Source organism: Gossypium arboreum, chromosome 9, assembly GCF_025698485.1.
Source record: "Gossypium arboreum isolate Shixiya-1 chromosome 9, ASM2569848v2, whole genome shotgun sequence".
NCBI lineage: Eukaryota > Viridiplantae > Streptophyta > Magnoliopsida > Malvales > Malvaceae > Gossypium > Gossypium arboreum.
Genome location: NC_069078.1, coordinates 82875864 through 82902444, shown reverse-complemented (window position 1 = coordinate 82902444; position 26581 = coordinate 82875864). Strand labels below are relative to the sequence as shown.

The 26581-nt window shown below is 32.0% G+C and overlaps 3 protein-coding genes across 10 annotated transcripts; 2 read left to right on the top strand and 1 right to left on the bottom strand.

The window, feature by feature from the left end:
- Positions 1-2235: 2235 nt before the first annotated feature.
- Positions 2236-4732, top strand: LOC108479493 (uncharacterized). Of its 7 annotated transcripts, none has more exons than XM_053019339.1 (3): positions 2236-2467; positions 2709-2809; positions 3414-4732. In XM_053019339.1, exon 3 carries the CDS (start codon positions 3840-3842, stop codon positions 4479-4481), a length of 642 nt encoding a protein of 213 aa, XP_052875299.1. In that variant the 5' UTR covers positions 2236-2467; positions 2709-2809; positions 3414-3839; the 3' UTR covers positions 4482-4732. The 7 variants fall into 7 exon arrangements, with proteins under 7 accessions (XP_052875299.1, XP_052875297.1, XP_052875298.1 ...); XM_053019337.1 differs by having other exon boundaries at positions 3411-4732; XM_053019338.1 differs by having other exon boundaries at positions 2674-2809.
- Positions 4733-5138: 406 nt separating this feature from the next.
- Positions 5139-9267, bottom strand: LOC108479492 (uncharacterized). The gene is made up of 4 exons (XM_017782132.2): positions 8564-9267; positions 7263-7524; positions 6619-6686; positions 5139-5834 (listed from the first exon to the last, which is right to left on the bottom strand). Exons 1-4 carry the CDS (start codon positions 8705-8707, stop codon positions 5457-5459), a joined length of 852 nt encoding a protein of 283 aa, XP_017637621.1. The 5' UTR covers positions 8708-9267; the 3' UTR covers positions 5139-5456.
- Positions 9268-17983: 8716 nt separating this feature from the next.
- Positions 17984-22479, top strand: LOC108477099 (probable prolyl 4-hydroxylase 12). 2 transcript variants are annotated; one of them, XM_017779552.2, is made up of 7 exons: positions 17984-18252; positions 18777-18878; positions 19105-19162; positions 19249-19350; positions 21391-21448; positions 21546-21718; positions 21807-22479. In XM_017779552.2, the coding sequence occupies exons 1-7, from the start codon at positions 18185-18187 to the stop codon at positions 22158-22160; spliced, it is 915 nt and encodes a 304-aa protein (XP_017635041.1). In that variant the 5' UTR covers positions 17984-18184; the 3' UTR covers positions 22161-22479. The 2 variants fall into 2 exon arrangements, with proteins under 2 accessions (XP_017635041.1, XP_017635042.1); XM_017779553.2 differs by having other exon boundaries at positions 18777-18883.
- Positions 22480-26581: the final 4102 nt, after the last annotated feature.

Below are 26581 nucleotides of genomic sequence, written 5' to 3'. Positions count from 1 at the left end.
CGACAAGAATACGTGAGGATTCAACTCCAACTCAGTCAACAAGGACTTAATCCACAAGACGATCACACATGGTATTTGCTAAACTATTGTCCTCAGCTTCAGCTGAAGAACAAGAGACAACACTTTACCTCTTGGAGATCCAAGCAATAGGATTTCCATAAGAAAAAATGACAGTGGCCAGAGGTATAACGACAAGTATTGGTATTGCTTCCCTAATTCGAATCGGAGTAACCAACAAAACTTAAATCAGTGGAAGATTTGAACATGAGTCGGTGATGGATGATTGTACCTTTCAAGGAACGAAGTATATGCTTGACAGCCTTCCAATGTTAGTCAAGGGGATGTTGCATAAAGATGTTTGGCGATGAATGGCTAATATGTTAAAGAGCACCTATAATTTGACGATATCATATGGAATTAAAGTGTGGACACCATCCTTAGCTGATAACAATGGGGATGTGATCACAAGGTTGGTGTAGGTTCAGCATTAAGCGTGTCTGACTTTTGAAGCAACTCAAGAATGTGCTTCTTCTGACCAAGTATATGTTCATCCTTAGTATGTTGCACTTCCATACCTAGGAAGTAATTGAGATGTCATAGATCCTTCAAAGAAAACTTGAAGTTATCGCCTATTGGTAGCAATGACCAAGTCTATTGCCTGAGAATTTACACCCGTGATCTATGTCGTCAATATACACCATCAAGAAAACCTTGGTTCCTTGCTTGATAAACAATGAGGGGTCTGCTCGTAATGCTGTAAAATCAAGCTTTCTTAAAAGATAGTGCATCAACCTATCAAACCGGGCCCTAGAGGCTTGTTTTAACCCGCAGGGAGATTTGTGAAGACGGCACCATCCGCACCTGTTTGCTTGAACCCTAGACGTTGGTCCATTTAGACCTCATTAACTAAACGCATTTTTAACGTTAATTTGACGGAGATGTTAGCTATTGGAGAAGGCAAGAGTGAGTGAAGTTCTCACGGTCACAGGCTTAAACACAAGGCTATAAGTTTCCTGGTAATCAAAACTAGATTGTTGACAGTGGTCATTGGCCATCACGCGGGCCCTATAGCGTGCCACATAATTATCAAAATTTCTCTTATATTTTATTTGGTAGGGTGAAAAGAAAATTGGAAGGATGTAAAATTAAGTGGTCGAAACTAAAAATAGAAAATATAATTTTTCTTTTTATAAGTGTGCTTGATATGAAAGATAGAAAAAAAAAAAGAAAAAATTTCTTCTATTACTTGGTAGAGTTGAAAAATAAAAATAAAGAAAAATAAAATATTTGAAAACAATGCATAATTTTTAACTAACATGCACCTCTTTCATTTTCTATTCTCTAATCATTCTAATTTAAAAATATTAATTTTATATATTAAGAATGATAACACATTCAAAATTTATTTTCTTTTTATTTTTTCATTCTCACCTATTAAACTAAACACACCCTTAATCCTTTTCAGCCATTTGCGTTCAATAAGGGGAAATCGGAGGGAAAGAGCGCAAGACTTTAAATGTTAATTTTAGCCAAAGCAATTAGGTCAGAATACGCTACTTCTTTCCATTCAACATGTTGTATGGCTTCATGAATAAATGTAGGCAGAAGATGAGTTATTTCAATTGAAAATAATTTCAATTTAAAGATTCCTAGCACAAGTTATCACTTAGCAATGAGTGGCCTAATGGATTTGTTAGGTGGTAATATGGTACAATTTTAGGATGTAGTGTCATTTTATGGATCAAAATTAAAAAAAGTTATCAAGTTTAGAAACTAATGTAAATCAAAAGAAAGTTTAAGAATTAAGTTGAGAAAAATTATAAATTTAAGAGACTAAAATTTATGTACATAGTATGTGAAAAAGTAAGATACCTTGAAGGTTAAAATATACCATAAGCTTTTATACTTTTTAAAAATTTGAAATTTATTTATTGTAATTTTAGTTTTATAAATTTAATTTCTATACTTTTAAATTTTTAAAGAGGTCTAACTATTAATACTATTAAATTTTTTACTTAATTTATTAATATAATATTTAAAATATAAAAACTCATTTAATAAAAATATAATAAAATAATATTATTAATAATTAAACTTGAATTTTAAAATTATTAAAAATAAAAGTATAAAAATTAAATTTGAAACATTGAAAATCACTACTTACCGCATACTTTAACCTACCTAAATTATATCCCAAAAATACAAAAGTCATATCTGCACACGTGTTCTATATTCATTGGGAAGATACAATCACTACGCTTTCCCTAATTCGCTACTTTCCGATGTCCGATTAGTTATTTTGTCACCCTGTTTCCCTCCTTTTTTCAACTTTCTATCTGATTTTCTCGACATCCAAAGACATCCCTTAGTTTACGACTCTTCTTTTTTGCCTTCCCATTTTTGTTACTACTATTAGAAGTGGGGGAAACCTTTTCTTTCCTTTTTCTCTGTTAACATTCTTGATAAGGTTTGCTTCATGCAACTTTCTCTTCGTTTTCTTGGTGAATTTTTGTTTTAATTTTCTTTCTCTTCTAGATTTTTTGTGGTTTTAATTAGATGGTATTTGGGTCTGAATCGGATCCATGTTTTAAAGTGATCTGTTTTGATTAAATTTTATAATTCACATCTTGGTAGAGCTGATCAGGTAATTTCAATAACGGTACTGTACATCAGTCTGAATTTAGGGTTTATTACAACCGATAGGACAGATCCAGTTGCAGCATCTGTTTGGCTAGCGAGATATTCGAGGAAAAATGAAGGAAATTGGAAATTGGAAAATGAGATTGAGATTGAATATAACATGGTAGAGGTAAGAAACTTCATATTAATTAAATAAAGCTGTCTCCAATCTTTTCCAGCCCTTTTTGGCGTTGAGTTAAATACATATTTACCTACTTGAAGAATTAAGTAATCAGATAGTGCTAGGAGTATTTGTTCTTATTCCTTTTGGTCAATTTAGCCCATTTGTAAAGTTTTACTAAACTATGGGATCAGTTAGGTTTATGGAATTGAGTTCGTCTCACTTGATTATACCATACATTTCCATTGATGATGGTCTTACTCTTCCAATTTCAAACTCGCCATTGATTTTTTTGTATGCTCTGATAGTTTACCATATAGTTACACTATGAGGATTGGTGTGTTAACTGCATCGGGAAGGCACAAGGTGGCGTGTTGCTTATCATGCAGTTCCCAGAGCTTTTTACAATTTAACTCAACATGAGTCGATGATCTACTTGGCCTAGTTCATCTGTTGGTTCTTTTATGAAGTTTGATGGTTGAGCTTCTAATTGTGGAAGAGATTCTTTTCCATATTATCTGGCACCTTGCCTGTGCTTGTGTGTAATTTTGCAATGGAGTTTGTTTTTTTATGTTTACATGACTCAAATGTTGTTCCTTGTTTGCTGCAGTAGGGAAGGCAATGTGAGTTGTTTGAGCTTGCACTACAGTTACTGATTTCTGCGACGAGGATAAGCTTATCGGGTCTCTTAGTGTGCACAAGATGGGTAAATGCAAGGGTTGTGGGAAATTAGGTAGGATGATGCCAAGGGATGGACCTGTGAATGCTTACCATTCTGTTCTTTTGTGTTCCCCTGTTGTTTCTGTTTGGGATTGCATTGTCCGTAAGATGAGATATTTGTACAGGCCTGAGTGGGTGTAGTCTTGGTGTTGTATTAGTTAAAAGAATTAATTACTAGGGTTAAGTAGCATAAAGAAAAATAAAGTAAAAGAGGAAAAAATATAGATTTACAGGGAAATGTATACTATTTAGAGGAGCTGTTTCAAAGAAAGATAAAAACAAGCTAATAAAACTCTAGGTCTAAAGCTTTTCAGTTTTCATGGATAACAAGGCATGCAATAAAGTGCAACCAGTAGGGAGAAAAGGGAAAAAGAAGCAAGTGAAGGATGAATTGGATCGAATTAAACAAGCTGAGAAGAAAAAGAGGCGGTTGGAGAAAGCCCTTGCTACTTCTGCTGCTATCCGTTCGGAACTAGAACAAAAGAAGCAGAAAAAGAAAGAAGAGCAGCAGAGGCTTGATGAGGAAGGCGCTGCAATGGCCGAGGCTGTTGCTTTACATGTCCTAGTTGGCGAAGACTCTGATGATTCGTATACGGTCATGCTAAACAAAGAAGAGGGGTTTAACCCTTGGGATTATGCCAACAATCTCAATCTATTTATGGATGGAGGTAGAGGTAGAGGTTGCTTTCTTCAGCAAGGTCAAGCAAACTGGGGAGGGCAGGTCTCTGATTCATATAAAGATGGATGGGAGTGGGCGATGTTGGAAAACAGTAATTGGTCCTTACCATATGGAGCTTATGGAGGTGATCTTCAAGCATCGTATTCATACTTAGAGGATGGAAGCTGGGGCAATACAGGAGCTTCAGCTGATCTTATTGCAGCACAGGCCGTTTCAGCACTCCAGATTACTGAGGATGCAGCAGTAGACACAATTGTCCTCAACGGTATGTTGGGAGGGTAAACGAGCGTATAATTGTTATGCTGCTTCAAGTATTTGCTCATATATGTGTATCATTTGACTGTTAGTTGAATTTGGTTGTTTCTTCATCAGTTTTAAATGCTGCACTTGTAATCCATATTCATTAGTGCATGGTTACGACTTCATGCAGCATCATTTTATTGTGGTTATCGAACAGGTCAGCTATCAGTTTTGATTCACAAATTCTAAGAAATTGAATAAATCTTAACAAATTTGGATAATTTTTAATGAAATGTTGGTTTGTTTCGTGTGTCAGTTTAGAAATATCAATCAAACAAACAGAAATGAAGGAACCGAATTTAGTAAATGAAGGTGACATTGTTATCATATTTCCAATGTTTCATCTTGCTATTCAGTATCACGTTTTTATCTTTTCCCCACGAGTATTACGTTTCAATATTTTCTCCTGGATTTCAATCATGGTGCTTTTATTATTTATTGATTCTGTTATGATTGTTTGTTTTCCTTCTTTTTAAGTATTAATACCGGTTTGATTATTTGATCAATTCATTAGATAATTCAGTACTTCGATAATTTGTACATCATAGTTAAAATAACATTTTCCATAACAAATGTCTCTTAAAAATATCTTGATATTAGCATGTATGTTATTTATTTTCCAACCCTTAACCTGACATATAAAGTAATTTGGAATCTAAATCCAAATATATAAATATAATTATCGAAGATCAAACCCCTAACAATCTAATATATACAGAAAATAGAATAAAAAAATCACTTCATGAAAATTGAAAAAGCTTGCACCGTAGTAAAATTTCAGTATCACCTAACAATCAAACACTGCCCCAAGCACCACATGAGAATTTTGAGAGAATGATAGAGAAGAAAACACTAAGTCCATGGGGCATAAAGATTTCAAAATATCCGTTTGGAGCTTAAAATTAACAATTTTACATTTATCCACAAAGAAGTGAATGCTTCTGGGAAACATTTCAGTCAAATATCCAGCAATGAATTCTGTCGCAGTGATTGTTCTGAATCGTGTGAATTCTGCAATATTGGTTGTTCAAAATCTTGCGAACTCCATCTCTGTGGTCTTTCTGGATCTCGAAAATTTTGTTGCATTGTTTGCGTAGAATTCTGTGGATGATGCTTTTGAAGAACATTGTTGTCCAATGTCTCGATTTCAGAACGGGTTGATGGTTTAGCACCCGCATTGACGATATCTTTAAACCAAGCAGATTGAAAACTGGGGCTTCCGCTGTTTGAATTTCCAGTGGAATCGTCAGCGCCACTAGATCCAGGGGTAACACCCAAAAGGAAACGATATGCCACTTTGCTCGCTGATACTATCTCAGTCTTGGCTTGTCTCAACTGCAAATCAACACAATCATTTTAAGAACTAGCTTTATCCAGGGTTGAACTTATAGTTTCAATCTCAGGGCAATTTGTAATGCAAATTTTAACAAATAAAAACAAAAGAATAGATAGCCGGAAAGGTGACAAACAAGCAGAAAAGAACATTAACGCAAATTTTGATTTATAAGTGTTTTCTATCTCGGAATATTATGACAAAATGCCTTGATAGATTATTAGTGTAATAATATGAGAAAAAGCCTATACTAAAACATATGTAAAAAATAAATGAAAATTTTACCAATTGAATTAGTTTATTGCTAACCTATATACTAAAATGAAAAATTTTCCTATATACTAGAACATGTGTAAAAAATAAACGAAAATTTCTGTCTTTGCTAAATGACACTCAAGGGAGTGGCTAAAATTTACCAATTGATTTAGTTTATTGCTAACCTATATACTAAAACATGTGTAAAAAATAATACTCCTATGCTAACTTTTTCCCCTATTCTTCTAAATATCAAGGCAAACACCACAACAAGAAGCCTTTGAAACAGACAACAGTCCTAACAGCTTCTAGTCAAGCAATATATAGAAAGAAGACCAAATGAATCTCGAATAAAGGTTAATAATGCATGCCTAACTGCACAAATGCATGCATCTACATGCAGAGTACAGAATAAAACTATTTCTGTAATGTTCAGATAGAATATATTTGGCAGTGTTGCTTGCTTAATAATCCTAAAAAGGATTTTTTTAGCAGATTATGAAGTCCATGAACTAAGGAACAAAATCTCACCCGAAAGGCAGTGTTTTCTGCTATTTGTATTGCAGTGTCACCAGCATTGGCAAAACGATTAACCCAACCTGTTTCAAAAATTGTTAGAATGAGAAAGCCACTGTAAACTGAAATGACACAGACAAAAAAATGCACTATTCATTCTTCCTGACCAAATTTTCTCTCCTCAAGATACAGCCACATTGGCCTGCATACAGAGTGAAATTCAAGTGACATGATTGCCTTTAGCCTTCACATCCCAACATTAGGAATAAGGCCAGTAGCCAAGACAAACCTAAAATAGTTCTTTCAAAGATTCATGTTTATCACAAAAGCAGCAAAACACTCGGATCATATTAGCACTGACAAGCTAATAATTGGCATGAACAAGGACCACAATGTTCCACTACTTGATATTGGGTGGCAACAGACTAAGTTTCAAGAGATGAGGCATATAGTTCTATTTAGATCATACTTAATATTCACTGAACAATTGCATCCAATAATGGAATAATGCCATTAGTAAAAGAAAATTCAGGAATGAAAAGAGGTTTTTTTTTAGTTCAACTAAAAAGCTAGGCTACAAAGTTGAAGGGATAGAAAAAGAAGTAATCAGTAGATATATCTAAAGCTGTTTAACCCAACAATATGACACTTAAGTTTACCTGGAAGCTTTTGGACACCAAGCCTTTCACAGAAGTCATCGCAGAAGTGGTTGCAATTTTTGGATAACAAGTCATAGGAACTTCCAGGCCACTCTCTACTAAGTTCCCGCAATATCTGGTTAACCTTGAATATTGAAAAGTTAGTTCTTCCAAGGACCATGGACTCACGATATGTATACATTGGATTTTTTCCAGATGGACAACTAAAAACTCCAGATCCTTGCTCACAGAAGCCAAAAGACCATTCATCTTCTCCATATACCTGTCAGTTTGGGAAATAAAGTTGAAAAGAATGGCATCAGTAACAAAAGAGTCATGAGAAGTTGGCAACCAACATGAAAACTTCGGAGAATTAACACGTCATATGAAATCTTTATTTTTTTTTTTTGGGGGGGGGGGGTTGGGGGAGGGGGACCTTAGATATAAGACAGGTATTTTAATCTGATGTGTTATGGGCATGATATCAATAAAATTAGAATATAAAAACATCAATGAACATGTAAAGTGTCAGCAACAAGATTAATGACAAAACAAATCTAAAGTGTGGTCAAAGAGAAGACAAGCCTTGCCAGTACCCATAATTACAAGAAATTGAAAAAGAAACCGTACTCTTTTCGTTCCCAGAAACATGATTTAGTTGCAAGATTCTCCAAGATAGAGTGATTGAGTGGCAAACTTTCTACACTTCTTTTCCAAAAGTAGAACTAGAAATTGATATAAACAATCCAGGAACCCTAAAATCTAGTTACATAATTAAAAAGTAGCAGACGTTTCAGTTGAAACTTTGTATAATTTGACTAAAATAAACCTCAGCTCCGCAATACTTTGGCCACTCAGGTGCCGACGAGACACTCCAAAAACACTCAGAAATATTTAGCTAAATTTGGATAAATTAAATAACGAAAAGAAATACATTAAAAAGTATAGCTAATCAATCTCGGGTTACTCAAAAGCAATGATATGATTCTGAGGCTAAAAAAGAAACAGTGAAACTATAAGCCTTTACGATGCAGACTAAGGTAATCATCAATCCTATCATTGTAGTATTATCTTTTCCTTTCAAAGATACCTTGAAAGTTGAAAATACTCCTTTACAGCAAAATAACCCACTTATTTGAAGATACTACAGAAAGCACCAATCAAAAAAACAGACATTATTTGTTAAACATTTGCAATAAGTAAACAAGTAAAACTCTAGAAATTCAACACAAAGCCTAAATTTTTAAACCAGAAACCCTAAATCCATTTATCACAACATGAAAGAAATTAAAAAAAAAAAAAAGGAGTGAGAAAGAAGAGACCTGAACGGCACTGTGGAAGATGCCGCCGAGGCCGATTCCATCTTTGAAGATCTTGTTGATTTGAACAATGGTGCTGTTGGTTTTATCGGACTCACTGTTCGTCACATCGTATACATGTAAGATCACCTCCATCATCTTCAACATCAAAACCCTAACCCCTCTCTTTCTCTCTCGACTCAAATCTTTCACACACACCCCGGAAAACCCTAATCCCTACTCTTCGTTATCTCCCTCCCGCCCTCTTTAAGCTTCAAAAACCAGCGATTCAAAACAACTTCGTCGCTCTTTCACACTTCCTTTTGCCCTTAATTCCGTAATTTGACCTACAAATTTCTTTCATAATAACAGTGAGGAGTAATTGTGTTTCGACCTCACGGAATCTATTTATAATTATAATTCTCAAAAGATTTTATATTTAAAGAGAGAGAGTTCTTTTAAAATTGGGCCGGAAAACTGTTATCGTCGAGAGTTTCGGTTAAAATTCAAGAACAACGGTGATTGCTTAGGGAGGAAAATGACGGGCATTTGCATATTGCCCTTGGAAGTTTATAGAAATTACGAAAAGGGCACTGTTGGGTTGGATAAGGTATCCCCACGTTTCATGGTAGGCAATTATTTTATTAACCCCCGACACCCCACTCTTTTGGTTTTTTTCCCCCTGAAATCATCTTTTTGCCCTCGTATTATGTATTTCCTTACCTTCTCCCCTGTTTCTTGGAAAATAATATTTAATACAATTGATGTACAAACCTAAATTTTTTTGAATATTTCTTTTGCAAATTTATAACTAATTGAATTTCTTTGTTAAAATATATTAAATTTAATATTAGATTGATGTTGTAAGTCAAGTGGATATTAACTTAATTAAAAATTATTTTTTATAAAATAATAAATAAAATGTGTTTATTTTTTATATTTTATAAAAAATATAAAACAAATTAAACTTTAACTAAAACTCTTATGACATAATTTATTTAATTTTTCATTAATTGAATATTAGTGTGGATATAAATAAAATATGATAAATAATTTTGCAGTTAAATTTAAAATAGGGTTTTGGATGATAATTAATCAAAATAAATAAAAAGAATCCACTCACAATTTATACACGATGAGATTGTTAAAGTACAGGATGAATTGTTAAATGCTTATAATTAATTGTGTCAATATTCTAAATGAAATTTTTATTTAATATCTAAATTTTTAGTAAAAGAATGTTAAATATGATAACTAAGTAGATAGTTATTTGACATTTAATGTAGAAAACATTAAGTCTGTTTTGTTTTATTAAAAAAATTAAAAAATTATCTTTTTAAAATATATATTCAAATTATCATATATCTTTCATTCAAAATTATCTAAAATAATATTAAATATTATATTATTAAAATTAAAATTGTAAAAATATAAAAATCAATATATACTTTTATCAAAAAATATAATTATATTTGGTACTCATATTTACCGGTACTTATAAAATTTAGGGTAAACTATCAAAATAGTCACTTTTGTTTGTCTCAAGTTACATTTTAGTTACTTATATTTGAAATGCTATGTTTTAGTCACTTACGTTATCGTGTTGTAATATTTTAGTCATTGAGCCGCTAATTGTCGTCAATGGTGTAATGGTAAGCTGACGTAGTACGTTAAATCATCATTTAAAAAAAAGGTTAAATTCTACAATTAATCCCTATATTTTTTTTCATTTTAAGTAATTTTTTTTTCATTTTATATTATTTTAACCTTCCTTTCTTTTAGGTTAAATTTTGAGCAATTTAATTCTACGATTGCTCACGGACGAATCATGACACATACAGTTGCTTACGATTAAATCTCTCAGTCAATTTAGTTGTAGGCTCCTGCAAAAATTAAAGATAAAAAGATACAATTTATCCTACCCAAAAAACAAATTTGATATGATCGGTTAGTATCATCACTCTTGTCTAGTCTAGGTTAATAATCATCCATAAGCAAGCACTACATATGATGAAGTTGTGTTAAAGGTGTAATACTCCCTACCCGTATTTATCGTCGAAATAGGGTACGAGGTATTACCGGATTTATCAAATTAATTTTCTGTTATTACGAGCTAAATACTATCCGTTTATCGAAACATGTCATGACATCCCTTAGATGGGCCTCCGAAGCCTAAAACATATATCGGGACCAAACTGGGATTAAATCGAAACCATAAGAAATTTTTCGTAAAATCCCAAAGTTTTTTTTTCATGAACTCAATATAACCCCTTTATAAATATCTAACTTTCCCTGCAATTTTAAATCTAGACCAATCCAAATCAACCAATCCATTTCAACATATTTTCAAGATAGATTCAAGCATATCCATAAGATAACCTCATCACATGCCAAAACCAAGATTTGTTAGCCATATCAATGGCTAACCTTCCATTCATTTCACATTAACATTTACTATATTACTTATACATGCCATTGATTTCCAAAATAAAGTTTCTTTATATACCGAAATCTTGAGGTTGATAGTGTGATGTGTCTCCGACCGAATCCGACCTCGGAGCTCTTAACACCACAAAATAGGGGAAAAGGAAATAGGGTAAGCACTTTGTACTTAGTAAGCTCATGTAACAAGAATTATACTTACCTAATATTTTCAATACAATGCAATAAATATTCATACATCCATTCAATGCATTATTACCCTAACATGCACAAACTCAACATTCAAGTTAGTCAAATAATTTCTATGTATCAATAATATATACCATGATTGATGAGCTCATCAATACCATGACTTCCATTCCCTTGTTATTTTTTCATATTTATTCCATTGAATTTCTCAGAATTTTGATGGATTTTCAGAGGTACACTTTTAGTGTATAATTCCGGTTTCGTCAATTCATATTCATGTGCACACATTTCCATTTTAGAGAGCACACTCCTGTAAACCTCATTCTTACAGCGGGGTTACCAGTCCAGACTAAATCCCTTGCAATGACAATTACTCTAATGAGCTTGGATCTAAATTACCAGTCCAGGCTAAATTCATACTCTAATTCGGATTACCTGTCCAGGCTAAATCCATTTTACACATATTCTTCGGGAGGGCTATATCAGGATTGGATCACCCGTCCGGGTTAGATCCTTTTTACCGTTAATTTCTTTTCAGAGATTTATCAAATTTTCCTTTCATTCAACCGGGATTTTTTTCCCTTTTTTATTAAATATATCAATGTTTCATCAATTTTGTAGCACCCCAAACCCGGCCCAGAAGTTATGGCCGGATCCGGCATGCCACATAAAAAACGTAAAAAAAAAAATTTCCTTTCTAAGTCCAGAAAATCGTACTTGATGTTCAAAAGATTAATTCATTAAGGGTTAAAGTGAATGGAAGCTATGCACCAGGTAGGAAACCGGAAAAGAGGTGGTGAGTCCATCGGACTGCTTAAGTACCAAGCTCCCTTCGGATCCAATCCTAGACATGCATACCGCCATTGCCACACCTTAACGTCATGGATATTTCTAGAAAACCGATTTGATTAAGTCATTTTTAGGAAAAGTGATTAATTTTGGAAAAATACTTTCATTGCGGAAGCTTTGCTTGTTGTCGTGTTATTTTGAAATCAACTGTTGTTTTTGAAAACGCGCCCTAAAGCTATCCAGTTTCAACAGTTAAATATAAGTATTACCTATCTTAGTAATACATATTAAAATCATAAAAATAATTAAGCGGCCTTATTACATTTAAAAGCCCAAAAACTTCAAATATAAATAAAAGGATGTCCAGTTCACGGAAGAAAATCAAACTTTGAGCGGGTGGCCACTCCAATTCCCTTATAGCTCCAAGCCCACTATGGTTGGGGATTTCTGAGTGGATGAAAATAAAAGGGTGAGTTTGGGAAACTCGATGTGTAAGGAAAACCCATTCAAAGTCCAAGTCACTCAAGCCCATTGGGCCTAAGCCCATTCAGTGTGATGATGGTCTTGGGCGAGCCCTTTTGATTACAATAAAGCGGGCCTTAGCCCTTATTCAGATAATGTATGGCCCATAGGCCCATTTCAAAATACATAACATCAATAACATATGCAAGCCCATTTGGGTAATAGATGGTCTTGGGCGAGCCCTTTTGATTACAATAAAGCTGGGCCTTAGTCCCTTATTCAGATAACGGTATGGCCCATAGGCCCATTTCAAAATACATGCAACATCAATAACATATGCAAACCCATTTGGGAGACTACTCAACCCACCAACCACTACACTCCACCGTACCAGCCATACACTCCATGTGGGGATAGCTCAATCCACCCAACCCAACACTCCACGATTCTTGACATTCTTGCTTCGATTATCGATAAATTGAGGCAAAGCCTCCAAGATCGTGGACAAGCCACTTTCAGTACTTCCTCCGTCAATATCCCGGTCCATGCATCAGATAATAACAACATGGCATGCAGTAAATAACAACGATCAAACATGCATTTAGGTTAATTTAACCTAGGGGTATTTGGTAATTTATCTACTAGGGTAAAGCGTAAATTTTCCACTTTTAAAGGTATTTCAGTAATTTATCTATTTTAGGGTTTTCATGCATATTCCTACCTTTCACGTACTAATGAATCACGCATCGAGGGTTCTTACCGAATTGGGCCCGTTGGCCCATCATTCCAATTTTGGCCCATTAAGCCCAAAAAATATCGAGGGCACAAAAATCATGCACTTTGCTGTCCAAACATTGCAGCTTACCAAAAACATTAATCGATTTACCTCACGAGCATTCGCACACTCGCAAATCTACAAAATACCGATTTTTGGCATTTCGGCTTTTCGGCTTTTACCGATCTAGACTAAGAAAGAGGGTGTTAGTTACACACTTTTGCGACGATATCTTGTGAGATCCACACACGAACGCCTACAATTGGATTACTAACACGTTAATCTAACTATTCAAATACGAACTACGATTAACCCCTTACAATATTCAGTCAACCACACCTACAGATCATAGTAAGCTTATAAGAAATCAATAAGCAACTCATTAACAAATTTTTGTCAATGTTTACCACATAATCATAATTTCACTGCAAGCTGTCTTCCTGAGCAACAGTCACTAAATTATTTATAACTGGAGCTACGAAACTCCAAATCAAGTGCCGTTAATTTTCCCTGAAAATAGACTCATATATCTTTTATCCATAAAGTTTTCAGAATTTTTGGTATGGCCAATCAATACCAGATTTTTCTTAAAGTTTCCCATGTTTCACTGTTTGACTAATCTGACCACTCTTCATTACGAATCAAATTTCTCATTGTACAGAATTTAAAATATGTTCTCGTTTATTCCATTTGAAACTAGACTCATTAATCTTTAATTACATAATTTATGTAGCTTCTAACTCATCTCCCACAATTTATGGTGATTTTCCAAAGTCACGTTACTGCTGCTGTCCCAAGCAGATTTATTACCAAATCACTCTTTCACACCTAACTTGCATGCTTGTTATTTAAACATGTATATCACCAATCAATCATCACATATCTATGATTTTACTTAAGTATAATCTCCATTTCATCATTTTAAAGCACAACATGTTAGCTGATTTTTCCCTTTAACATCTAAGGCACATGCATGCTCATTTGTTTGGCTCAACTTCACCTATCTTCCATTTTTCATCAAAAGAACATGAAACAACAACCATTTCCTTCATTTTAATTCATGACTAAATGGTCACAACACAACTAAAAATCAAAATATACTTCAAGAGTTAAAGTAGAATCAAGAAGAACTCATGAACCTCAAAATAGAAGCAAGGTACCAAGAACTTACCTTCAATTTTCCTCCTCCTAATGACCGAATACTCAAGAGCTTTCTCCTCTCCTTTCTCTTCTCTAACTTTCAGCTATGATGAACAAAGATGGACAAAACTTTGTTCTTTTCACCCCTTTTTCTTTTAATAAAACTTCATATTTCATCCATTTAATTCTTTAATACAAAAGACATGAAATTCTTATCATGAAACATTTACCTAACCCATTATCATGAAACATTTACCTAACCCATTATCATGAAACATTTACCTAACCCATTATCATGGAATATTTACCTAATCCATTGTCATGAAACATTTACCTAACTCATTATCAATTTGTATCAATTTGTACCATAAATTATGGATATCAAGTGTACATTTTGTCTACAACAACATGATGGCTGGCCACTTCATGTAAAATGGGAGGTTTATCATGCAAATCCTCCTATTTTGCACTCCTATTTATTTGGTCACTTCAATTTAGCCTATAGCATTTTCAAATATTTTCACATAGGTCCTATTTCATAATTTCACTCACAAATGACAAAATCAAAGCATGAAATTTTGTCAACATTCACAGAATTCCCGAAAATTGGGGCGTTACAAATTTTCATACAATGAACATTCAAATCATATTCACATCAATAACATACATTTCAAGCATTTAAGAATATAATTCAAGTTACACGAACTTACCTCGATACTTGTTCGTATACAAAAATTTACTAATCCCGAAATTTTTTCTTTCCTCGATCTAGCTTCGTATTTGAATTTTCTGGATCTAAATAAATAAATTTAATCATCAATTTAATACATTTCATGTTCATATGTAACATTCTCTATAATTCCACTATTATTTATTGTTCATTCAAAGCTATCTACTTGAGTCGTAGTCACTAAATTATTTATATCTCAAGCTACAGAATTCCAAATTAAAAACTGCTTGATGTTTCTGAAACTAGACTCAAATACTTTTCTACCATAAAATTTTCAGAATTTTTGGTTCAGCCAATAAGTAAAGTAAAATCTTCAAACTTACCCTTGTTCTACTCTCTAACAACTTCTAGATTTCTTTGCTAAAAATTAATTATCTCTTAGTACAAAATTTGGATGATGTTTCCATTTATTTCTATTGAAAATAGGCTCATTAATAATTCAAGCATGTAAATTTTAACCCCTAATTATTTTTCTCCAATTTTTGATAATTTTCTAAATTCAGAACAGGAGAACCCGAATTCATTCTGACCTTATCTCACAAAAATTATTATATCTCATGATTCATAATTCCATTACTTACATTGTTTCTTCTATGAGAAACTAGACTCAATAAGCTTTAATTTCATATTTTGTTCATCTTCTAATTCGATTTTCACAATTTATGGTGATTTTTCAAAGTTAGAATACTGCTGTTGTCCAAAACTGTTTAGTGCAAGATGTTTATTACCATTTTCCCCCTAAGCTTTTAATAAATGATAATTTCATCCCTACTCAATTAGCCTCTCAATTGAGATTATTTTTTCTCAATTAACACTTAATTCTATCACTTTAAGCTACTTTATAACCTTTGGGAATTAGAATTTGAGCACTAGACTTTAATTCCAAACATTTTCACAATTAGGTCCTAAAAATCAATTTCTATTGAAATTACCTAATAAAATCATCTCATAAAAAAATTAAAGCTTCGATTTCATGATATTTAATCATAAAATTACAGCACTCAACCATGATGCCTTTCAATTTCATCCATGAAATCAAAAACTAATGAATTTAATAGTAGGACCTACTTGTAAAAGTCTTAAAAACACAAAAATTATAAGAAAAAGGCAAGGATTAACTCACTTGGTGCAAAAATTATGAAATACCAGCTTGAATAAACCCTTAGGACATTTTTGGCTGATAATAATGAAGAAATATGAAGAGAATTCTAGATATTTCAATTTGGTCTCATTTTTATTTTAGTAAATTTTGTTATTTTCTCATTTTGCCCTTATTTAGCCAATTCTCTTGATTTTTCTCAGCTTATGCCGCCCAAAGTATCTTATTTTGGGATTATTTTCAATTTATGTCCCTCCTCATTTAACAATTGAGCTATTTAATCCTTCTAGTAATTTTTTCAACCTTTTCAATTTAGTCCTTTTCACTTAATTAACTACCCAAATGTAAAAAATTTCTAACAAAATTTTAATACCATATTACTAATATTTCATAAATATTTATAAAAATATTTCAGTCTCGGTTTTACGAGGTCGAGGTCTCGATACCTTGTTTTTACTCAATTTATTCAATAATTTCTTTTTTTAACTAACCACTACATCAGTAAAATTTTTCTATCAATATTTTCATATGATTTTCCTATCATATCAATATTCATGCAAAAATATTAAAATAAATTTCTCTTTAAATTGGATTTGCGGTTACGAAACCACTGTTCCGATAACCTTGAATTTAGGCCATTACAAAAGGGATAGAATATTTCCATCAAATTTTAAACGGTTGTTAACGTGATAAAAAATTGATTTTAAATAGTTTAGTAACCAAAAGAAAAAAAATTAAGAGTTTGGTGACCAAAACTAAATGCATGCAAAATTTTAATGACCATTTTTATTTTATCCAAAATAAAAATAGTAATAATTTAATAGAAATGGTATATTAATGTTTTTTAATTTAGTTGTTACTGTTTAAGCTATGACACCAATTTAGTTATTGTTTAAATAATAGTATAAATATATATGACGTGATAAAAGAATTTATTTATAAATTCATATATTACTCTTAATTATAAAAGATGAGGATAAACTATTAAAATAGTCAATTTTATTTGTCTTAGATTATATTTTAGCCACTTATGTTTGATATGTTAAGTTTTAGTCACTTACGTTTTCGTGTTGTAACATTTTAATCATTGAGCCATTAATTACAGTTAACGGTGTAACGGTGAGCTGACGTGACACATTAAATCATCATTTCAAACAAAAAATTTAGGTTAAATTCTACAATTGGTCCTTATATTTTTTTCATTTTAAGCAATTTATTTTTTTCTTTTATGTTCTTTTAACTTTATTTTTCGTTCTCTTCTGCTTCTCCCTTTGTTTTCCTCCCTTCTCCATTTCTTTTAACCTAATTTTTCTATGTTTTCCATTTGTTAAAACTAGTCCACAAGCTTACCTCACTTGAAAAAAATTAAATTGTTCAGAAACATAAAAGTATGGGGACTAGTTTTAACAAAGGACAAACATAGACAAACTATGTTAAAAGAAATGGAGAAGGGAGGAAAACAGAGAGAGAAACAGAAGAGAATGAAAAATAAAGAAAAAAATGGAAAGTTAAAAGAACATAAAAGAAATAAATTAAATTGATTAAAACAAAAAAAATATGGAGATCGATTGTATAAATTAACCTAAAATTTTTGTTTAAAATGATGATTTAACATGTCACATTAGCTTATCATTACAATATTAATGACAATTAACGACTTAGTGACTAAAATGTTATAACGTGATAATGTAAGTGGCTAAAACGTAACATTTCAAACATAAGTGACTAAAATGTAACATGAGGTAAAAAAGTGACTATTTTAGCAGTTTAACCAAAAGATTATAATAATAAAGAGTGAATTTACCACATAGGATACATAAATAAATACTAAAATCTTTCTTGTCCTGTCTTCGCCTCGTAGTACCTTTTCACATCAACGTGTAAATCCGAAGCTAAAACAGAGCTCCAAAATCGCATGGGAGGTTTAGCTTTCTGTTTTTTTTCCTGGGAAATCCATTTGGACTTCAATTGAGCTTTCAATTACCCGTTGAACTCTAACTATCGCTACAGCGTCCTTTCATGGCTTCTCTTGTTTCAATTTTTGTTCTGCTTTTTACCTGTTCGTTCTCCAATTTCTCAGCCGAAAGGTAAAGGAAAAACCCGATCTCACTTTTTTTTATTCATTTATTTTGGAAATGGGCAGTGGAAATTATCCATATTAAAGTTGCTTGTCTTGATTTTGAATGAATCAGGCAATCAATCCATTTCGTACACAGGATTAATGAATTACCCTTTATTCGTCATCTGGGTTTTTGTTAAAATCTCGTATTTTCATGCATAACAATTATACATGGTGGACATTTAACCCGGATTAATTTTAATTAATTAAATTTTTTTTTTTGTGGATATCACTATTTTAGTTGTTAGTACCTTTCGTTGATTGATTATCCTTAGGAAAAAGTCAAATTTGCGTGGATGAGATTTCATTGAGCATTTTATTTATATCTAATATAAAGAATTTCTGGTTCCTTCCATGGATTCTGCTTTCTTTGGATGATGAATTATTCTTCATGTTCTTTAGTTATGTTTCTAAGAAAATGTTCAGTTTCTTCACCCAATGGAGGTCCTTTTTATAACCTTTTTTCCATCTGGTGTTGTTTTGCACGAGTAGCCGGAAGGAGTTGAAGGACAAGGAGGATATTCATTTGAGACATTTGGTTCAATCCAATGTAATTGACCCTTCACGAGTGATGCAACTTTCATGGCGGCCAAGGTCAGGTAGTGATGGACTTATTGTTTGCCTTATTGCTGTGTTTTTTTCACAGATTATCTTTTTGCGAGTCAAATAGGCAGTTTCTTGAATGGTATTGCATTATAGTTTTGTATGAGCTTTTATGAAATTCTCAGTTGCTCCTTTAGCTTTTGCAAATATGTTGATCTTTGTACTTTCATTGGCGCATTTATCTTCTAAAAATCTGGCATTATTTTGCTTGCAATAGGGTCTTTCAATATAGTGGCTTTCTAATGGACGAGGAGTGCGACCTCCTTATTTCTTTGGTATAGTTCTGCCCCACTGATTTGACTACTTCAATTCAATAAGCCTAAACTGGTTTAAAGTAGTTATTAAATTGTTATGGACTTAGGGCCATGGAGCAAAAGAAGGAATTTTGGGGATCAATGATGATCGAGCTATTCTTGAGACACGCAGGCAGCTTGCAAGTTCAGAAACTTTGCTGAATACAAATGTGAGTTCTGTTGTCTTCCAAGCCAACAATTTCTGCATGCTCTGTTGCTTTGCTTACTCACAACCTATTGATGCAACTGTTTGATACACTCAAGAACTTGATTTCATACTCTATTTTTGTTTTCTTGCTTCTGAAGTTGACACTTGGGCAAATTTAAAGTGGTTTGCTAGTAAATATCTCTTTGATAATTTTAAGCCGTTCTCGAGCCAATCTTAGGATCTCTTCCTTGCTTTGGCTTTTGCCAGGAAATCTGTCCTCAGTCTGACTTTTTGTGTGTTGCGAATGTTACAACTGATATCCTCCTTTACTACTACCGTTCTGTTGCCATATATACTACATAATATATTGCTACCAGAAAGAAAGAAAACTCGACATAAAACCTCTACCAATTATTTTAGTTCCCATAGGAACATCAATAGGTCTGCTATCCTAACAATCAAGTTTCAGAAGTCAAGTACATCCTTTGGGATAGTGAAATCCTTTCAAAAGATCTTGCAACATCTACACCTAAGAAATATAACAGATCCCCTAAATCAGTCGCCTAAAATTTAGATCGTATATATGTTTCCAATGCTTGTATCCCTTCACTATCGTCACCGCTAATAACAATATCATCCACATAGACAATCAATAAAAAGTTACCTTCTATTTTTGTTGCTAAAAGACAAATTTGTCTACTCCTCACCTTGTAAGAATGAATGTGTGCATTTACGGGTACCTGTACCTTCATTATGATCCCTTTGGCCACCCTGAGCTCCTCGATGACCAGCAGAGCTACCGCCATTAAATGTACCCCCTATACCTTCATGGTTAGGCTATGTAGCTGTTGCAAGCTGTTCAATACCTAAACTACTTGAAATAAAAGCAGATTTTTCAGCACCAGATTTGGTATCACTAGTAAGCCCTTCCTTGGATAAGGAACATTGAAAAACCCGAAAATGAGCTTGGGCAAAGAGTGGAAAGATCAGCTTTCCTAGAATATTTTATTTTGGTGACTCAAACATTAGAAGTAAAGTAGACAAAATATTGAACAAGCATTTGCTATTGTTGTTTATGCATTTCCCAAAGACCAGCAAAAATAAAGTTCGAGAGTATTTAGCTCCTCATATCTTCAAGTGAGCAAGATATTCTGTCATTGATCTATGATTCTTTCAACCCAAGAAACTCTGGGGAGAGATGTAAATATGGGTTAGATGACTAGTATAAAGCAACTTAAAATATTACCATACATCTTTTTGTCTATCAAAGGTGGCTGCAATTTGCAAATATTTGGGTTACATTGAATTTAAGAAAAAGATAATATCTGAGCTTGTACTTGTACCCAATCTTCAGTTTGTTTTATCAATACCAAGGGGTTGGTTTGAAAATCAGAATTTTTTTATCAAGAATGTGTGGCTCTGATACAATATTACTATGTCGCTTAGACTCTTTATTTTTCTTGAAATACTTGTGTCCAACATGTGTTCAACAAGCATTTGGACACGAGTATGTGGGTTGATCCTCCAACCTCCAAATACATGGAAAAGAACTTAAGAAAAATTTGAAGATAGCCATGTTAGATACGTACTCGTATATTATATTCATTCCCAAGTCTGAGTAATATAACCATATTATTGAGGGAAAAAACTTAGAGTCTACCAATGTGGTAGTCTCCTATGTATTTATGTTAAAACATACAGTAGTACCAATAACTGATATACGGGATAACTTAACATTATTAAATCCCTTTAACATAACACTAATAAATCCATTTTCATCTTGATTTGCATATGTAATGGCGGGCAGATTGATAACTTTCTTCCTTGTATTCCTTTCCCATGCATATTGCCCCATTGCTGTTGTGTTTAAATTATAAATATCAGTGAACTTTAAAAATCTTTTATAAACTAGCTTTATAATAGTGGAAACCTTCTGTTTCTTGAAGCCTCTATACACTTGATGAATGTCACTAAAAGAGAAATAATCAATAATGTGCATTAACATCCGGCAGCATGATTCATGAATGATTCTATAACTTTGAAATATGTTTGTGCCTTCTAGGATAAAGTTCTTGCAATGATTGAGGAAAGAATTTCAGCTTGGACTTTCCTTCCTAAAGGTATTGTTAACCATCTTTTTCATCTTCCTACTATCACTGTCTTTTCTCATGAGAGACATTTTCATTTCACTATAACTTGATGTTCATTATGCTTTAGAGAATAGTAAACCTCTATATGTTCAACACTATGGACTTGAGGAGACTGAACAAAACTTGGATTATTTTGGCAATAAATCCACATGGGCTTTAAGTGAGCCTTTGATGGCAACTGTGATTTTGTACCTTTCAAACGTTACCAAAGGTGGTGAGATTCTTTTCCCTGACTCAGAGGTGAGAATGAATCTACCTCAAACCTTCATTAACCATTTGGAGATAAAAAATTTACCCCTACTCAATAAATGGATCCCTACTGCTGCAGTCAAAGAGTGAGTCATGGTCAGATTGTACAAAGACCAGCAATATCCAAAAACCTGTAAAGGGAAATGCGGTTTTGTTCTTCACGACTCACCTCAATGGATCTCCTGACAGTAGTAGCTCGCACGCAAGATGCCCTGTTCTTGAAGGAGAAATGTGGTGCGCTACGAAATTCTTCTACCTAAGGGCTGTGACGGGAGAAACGATATCGTTTGACTCCAGCAGAAATGAATGTTCAGATGAAGATCCCAGTTGTCCTGAATGGGCTGCTGTTGGGGAATGCCAGAGGAACCCTGTTTTTATGGTTGGTTCTCCTGATTACTATGGTACATGTAGGAAGAGTTGTAATGCTTGCTGAACAAGGAATAACACTCCCATATGGTTTGTTTCCATTGTTCTAGTAATACCCAGTATAAAGTAGTTTCTTCTTTGTAATTTCATGTACTCTGTTTCCAGGGCATTTTCGATTGTTTCAGAACAGATAGTTGATCAATTTTAAGGAACTTATTTAACATCGAAAAAAGGGTGTTCATCCTTTCTTTTATTTGTATAATTTAGAAAATGTATTGCAGTAAGGGACATCTCGGTAACACATGTTGAAAGGTGTGGCAAGGGGATGTCTTTTCTCTCAAGCTTAGAGTTACGTAATATGGAATGGGAAGCCTAATTTGCTATTATTTGCTGCAAAGCTTGGAAGTGTCATCCAAACAATGTTTGATTCAATTCTCTCTTATTAAAAAAATAAAAGTATAATGACTATTTATAGAATTTGACAAAAAAATCATTTTTTTAATTTTATTTTGGTATAATGCTAAATTTAGGTTTAATCCTTAGATATTTTATTTAAAAATTTTGTATAAAAATAGTAAAAGATCAGAACACCATCTTAATAATATTCATTATTTTGTCGAATTGACTTGTGAGTCATGACATTAGACACATTATATATAATTAGACATTGTCACACTCACGACGTGAGTGGAAGCAAAACATAATATTAAAATTATATTTATAAAAATAATTAATAATTGAGTTAGAGGTGAAATAGTGAAGTGTTTATGGTTACTTATTTTAAACATTTCAAATAAAAATAGTAAAATATGAAAAGATTATATTAATATCTAATTCTTTATTTTAAATAATTTTTAATTGAGTTAGTATTAAATTGAGTCATGACATAAACTGGATAAAATATTTTATACAAATACAAATTCAAATATATTAGTATAGATGTAGATATTAAAAGGTTATTTTCAAATAAAACCATGTCTTTGTATTTAAAACATTTTATTTGGACCTGCTATAACACGTTTAATAAGTTTTTAAAATCATATCAACTCATAAAATAAAGAAAAAATCAGGGCGTAGTGAGCTGTTAGCATGGGCCCTGCCCTAAAATGGAAAATTTCATTTTAGGCCCTTGAAATTTTTAAAATTTTAAATTAGTAAAGGTAAAATTGTACTTTTGCCCCTAAAATTATAAAAATTCAATTTAATCCTTTACAAATTATAAAAATATAAACTATAAAAATTAAAATTTCATCCGCCCTAAAAAATTTTCGGCTTAGCCCTTGAAAAAAACATTGATTAAAATATAACTAATGAATTGATTTTAAATTTATTAAAATGACATAATAATTACAAACCGTAAATTAGTATTCCATTTTCTTAATTTAATAGTATTAATGAAAATGTGGGTTTTACCTCTATGTTATTAGGATTTAGAGGAGATATGCACTATTATATACAGATATGTATTCAACATGATTAAATATATTTTTACTTTTTTTCATGTTCTAAAGAAATATTTTAAACATATAAAAGTAGATATGTAGATATAAATAAAAAAGTTTTAAAATAAACAGGATAAATTACACTAGTAATCAACCAACTATTAGTAAATTTCTTTTTTGATCACTCAACTACGAAAAGTTATAAAATAGTTGCCCAATTATTCAATTTTGACTTTATTTTTTGGTATCAGGTTGCTAACTGTGACAACGTTTAAAACTTGCATAATATCAACTTTAATCCTAAACATTTATAAATTATGTCAATTTAGTCTTGATTCTAGAAAAAATTAACCCTCAACAATTACAAAGTGGGTAATTTAATCCTTTTTTTGTAGTTTTTTTTTTGGTGACATTGAGGGCTAATTTTACAAGAATGAGAAAAGATGAAAATTATTATCTTGAATTTTGGAGTGTTTCATATTTTGTATATTTCCATCAAATTTAGATGTTTTTTTTTCAGTTTTTATGTCATAAAAAAGGAGAAGAAAGCAAAACTATAAAAAAAAGAGACCAAATTATACAATCTGTAACAATTGAGGGTTAGATTTTTAGAATCAATACTAAATTTATACAATATATAAATATTGAGGGTTAAAATTGCTATTATGCCAATTTTAAAAGCTACCACTAGAGGTGCTCATGAGCTAGGTCCGGTCGAGTTCATTCAAGGTATCTAGACCAACAAAAGTTTTCTAACACATTAAAAATAAATTAAAAATATTTATGATAAAAAAAACACTACCATAAATATAATAAATGTTTTATTATATTAGAAACACATAAATATAACAAATGTTTTATTGTATTAAATATAATTTTTAAAATTTTATATTTTAAGTTTTGACGAGAATAATATTCTACGACAAGCAATCCAATTATTTTCAAATGTTTTGGTAATTCTTCATTGGTGGATGAATCAAGATAATTTTGAATCAAAGTTCTAAAATTTTATTTATCCCTCGTTAAAATAATATCTCGCTGTTTGCAGCGATAACTTGGTATATCTACCATACACCCATTAATTAAAATATGTCTATGGTTAACTAATTGACAAGCTTTAGGAAAAGTTGAAGCCGATTATTTAGTCGACTAAGGTTTTTTTTTTTTTTTAAGGTTTTGAATAATGTGTTTAGTTGTTATTGAGTTAATAATTTAACATAAATATAAAAAAAATATATAATTATTATTTGACATATATAATTAATATATTATTTTTTATAAAATAATATATTTGGGTCGGATTAGACTTGAGTCAAAATTTTTTGCACAAATCCCAACCCATATAGAAAATAGGCCTTAAATTTTACCCAAGCCCATTTTTCGGCATCGTATATTTGTCCAAACCCTTCTATTCTTCCAGGGGGCCATCAAGTGAGCATTTTATAATTTTTCATAATTCGATGAGCAAAAAAGAAATTTATTAATAGTTGAGTGACTACTAGTGTGCTTTACTCAAATAAATATTCGAAAAACATATATTTTTTTATAATATAATAATTTGATCTACACTACCCATTTCTCTTGTTTTTTTAACTATAAAAATATTTTTAAAACTGGATCGATAGTCGAATCAGCCAAATAACTATTTTTCATTTCGACCTATTCGTCTAGTTTGATTAAATAGATTATTTCAAAATTTAAATAAATATAAAAAAATATTTTTTTTAGAAATAGAGAAAATTGTTTCAACTAGTCTCCATTGATTCGTGGGTCAACCAATCTAACCCCTCTAATTATATCGGTATCCAGATCAATTTTCAATCCAACCAATCTAGTACGGTTCAAACAAAATCTAGATCATTGTGTAGTTCTTTTAGCACGTATGTAACAAGAATCAAGACGATAAAGGTAAATAATAGCAAATGACTAGTATCATTCCAAAAAAAAAAAAAAGAACACAAGTACATTATAGTCAAAATTATGAGTAAAAAAAATAGTTTTCAAATAAAAATTCATTTATTGAGATGCCAAGTTATCCCAGCCAAAGATAGTCAAATGAAACCAAACGGGATTCTAGCAGGTGGAAGAATATGAAACTCCACACAATTTAGCCATTTTCGCAATCTCAACTCTGTCAAAAACACGTTTGACATCTTCTATCTTCATGTACTCGCAATAGCATGGTGCTTGTTCCTTCATCTTCTGGCAACAACCAGCTGATGGAGGTGGCTTCTTATACGCGTTCAAGCATGAGCTATACTCCAAGGGGTTATCACATTTCGGCGCTGGCGCTGCCTCTGCATCCGAAAACAACACCACCACTAGAGTCACCACGCACAAAACAATAAGGGAAAACCTCTTCATGTTTCTTTAAATAAAAAGTTTGCTAGCTAGGCGACTAATAATGGTAATTTGTGTTGGCGTGTTTTTTCCAATAAAATTGGCACAATTTATAGCAGTTGGATTATTAGTTGCCGAGAGTTTTGGACAATACGTGTAAATGTATAAATTTGGTAAAAGGATGTTGTTAGATTTACTATTTTTGAGAGAGATAAATTGTGGTAAAAAAAATTTGAAATGTGCCTACAAAGCCAAGAAAAATAGCTTAATCTTTGAACAATTTAAATTTAAAATTGAAATTAAAATATATGGGTTTTTAGAATATTAAATTTTTAATTTTAGTTGTTATGGTTTATTTTTATGGTCTCAATTATTTAAAGAGTCACTAAAAAAGTAAAATAGAAAATGAAAATCACTAATAAAATAAATTAAAATTATGGTATGAGTAAATTTTTTAGATCACTATTTATAAAATTATTATCCTCTTCTTCATTTTCCTCCAGTGCATTTGTTTCACGAAAATGACTTACAAGTCATCAAAAATAAGTTCATTTTCCTGAAATTTTTTGAAGTAACAATCTACTTCGAAGTTTAAAATTGTTAATGTATATTTCCTCAAGGAAAGTAGCATAAGTCAAAACCTTAACCGTTTGGTCTTTTGGGTTATAATATTATCCACCGTTACTCCGTTTTGGACAGCCAAAAA

Bases quoted from the DNA above. Each gene is read 5' to 3' on its own strand.
- LOC108479493 (XM_017782135.2), top strand. From the start codon at position 3,840: ATGGATAACAAGGCATGCAATAAAGTGCAACCAGTAGGGAGAAAAGGG.
- LOC108479492 (XM_017782132.2), bottom strand. From the start codon at position 8,707: ATGTTGAAGATGATGGAGGTGATCTTACATGTATACGATGTGACGAAC. The intron at 7,525-8,563 runs GTCTCTTCTTTC...CCAAACTGACAG, and splicing joins TCTTCCACAGTGCCGTTCAG to GTATATGGAGAAGATGAATG. The intron at 6,687-7,262 runs GTAAACTTAAGT...TTTTTGAAACAG, and splicing joins TGGTGTCCAAAAGCTTCCAG to GTTGGGTTAATCGTTTTGCC.
- LOC108477099 (XM_017779552.2), top strand. From the start codon at position 18,185: ATGGCTTCTCTTGTTTCAATTTTTGTTCTGCTTTTTACCTGTTCGTTC. The intron at 18,253-18,776 runs GTAAAGGAAAAA...TTGCACGAGTAG, and splicing joins TCCAATTTCTCAGCCGAAAG to CCGGAAGGAGTTGAAGGACA. The intron at 18,879-19,104 runs GTCAGGTAGTGA...TGCTTGCAATAG, and splicing joins CAACTTTCATGGCGGCCAAG to GGTCTTTCAATATAGTGGCT.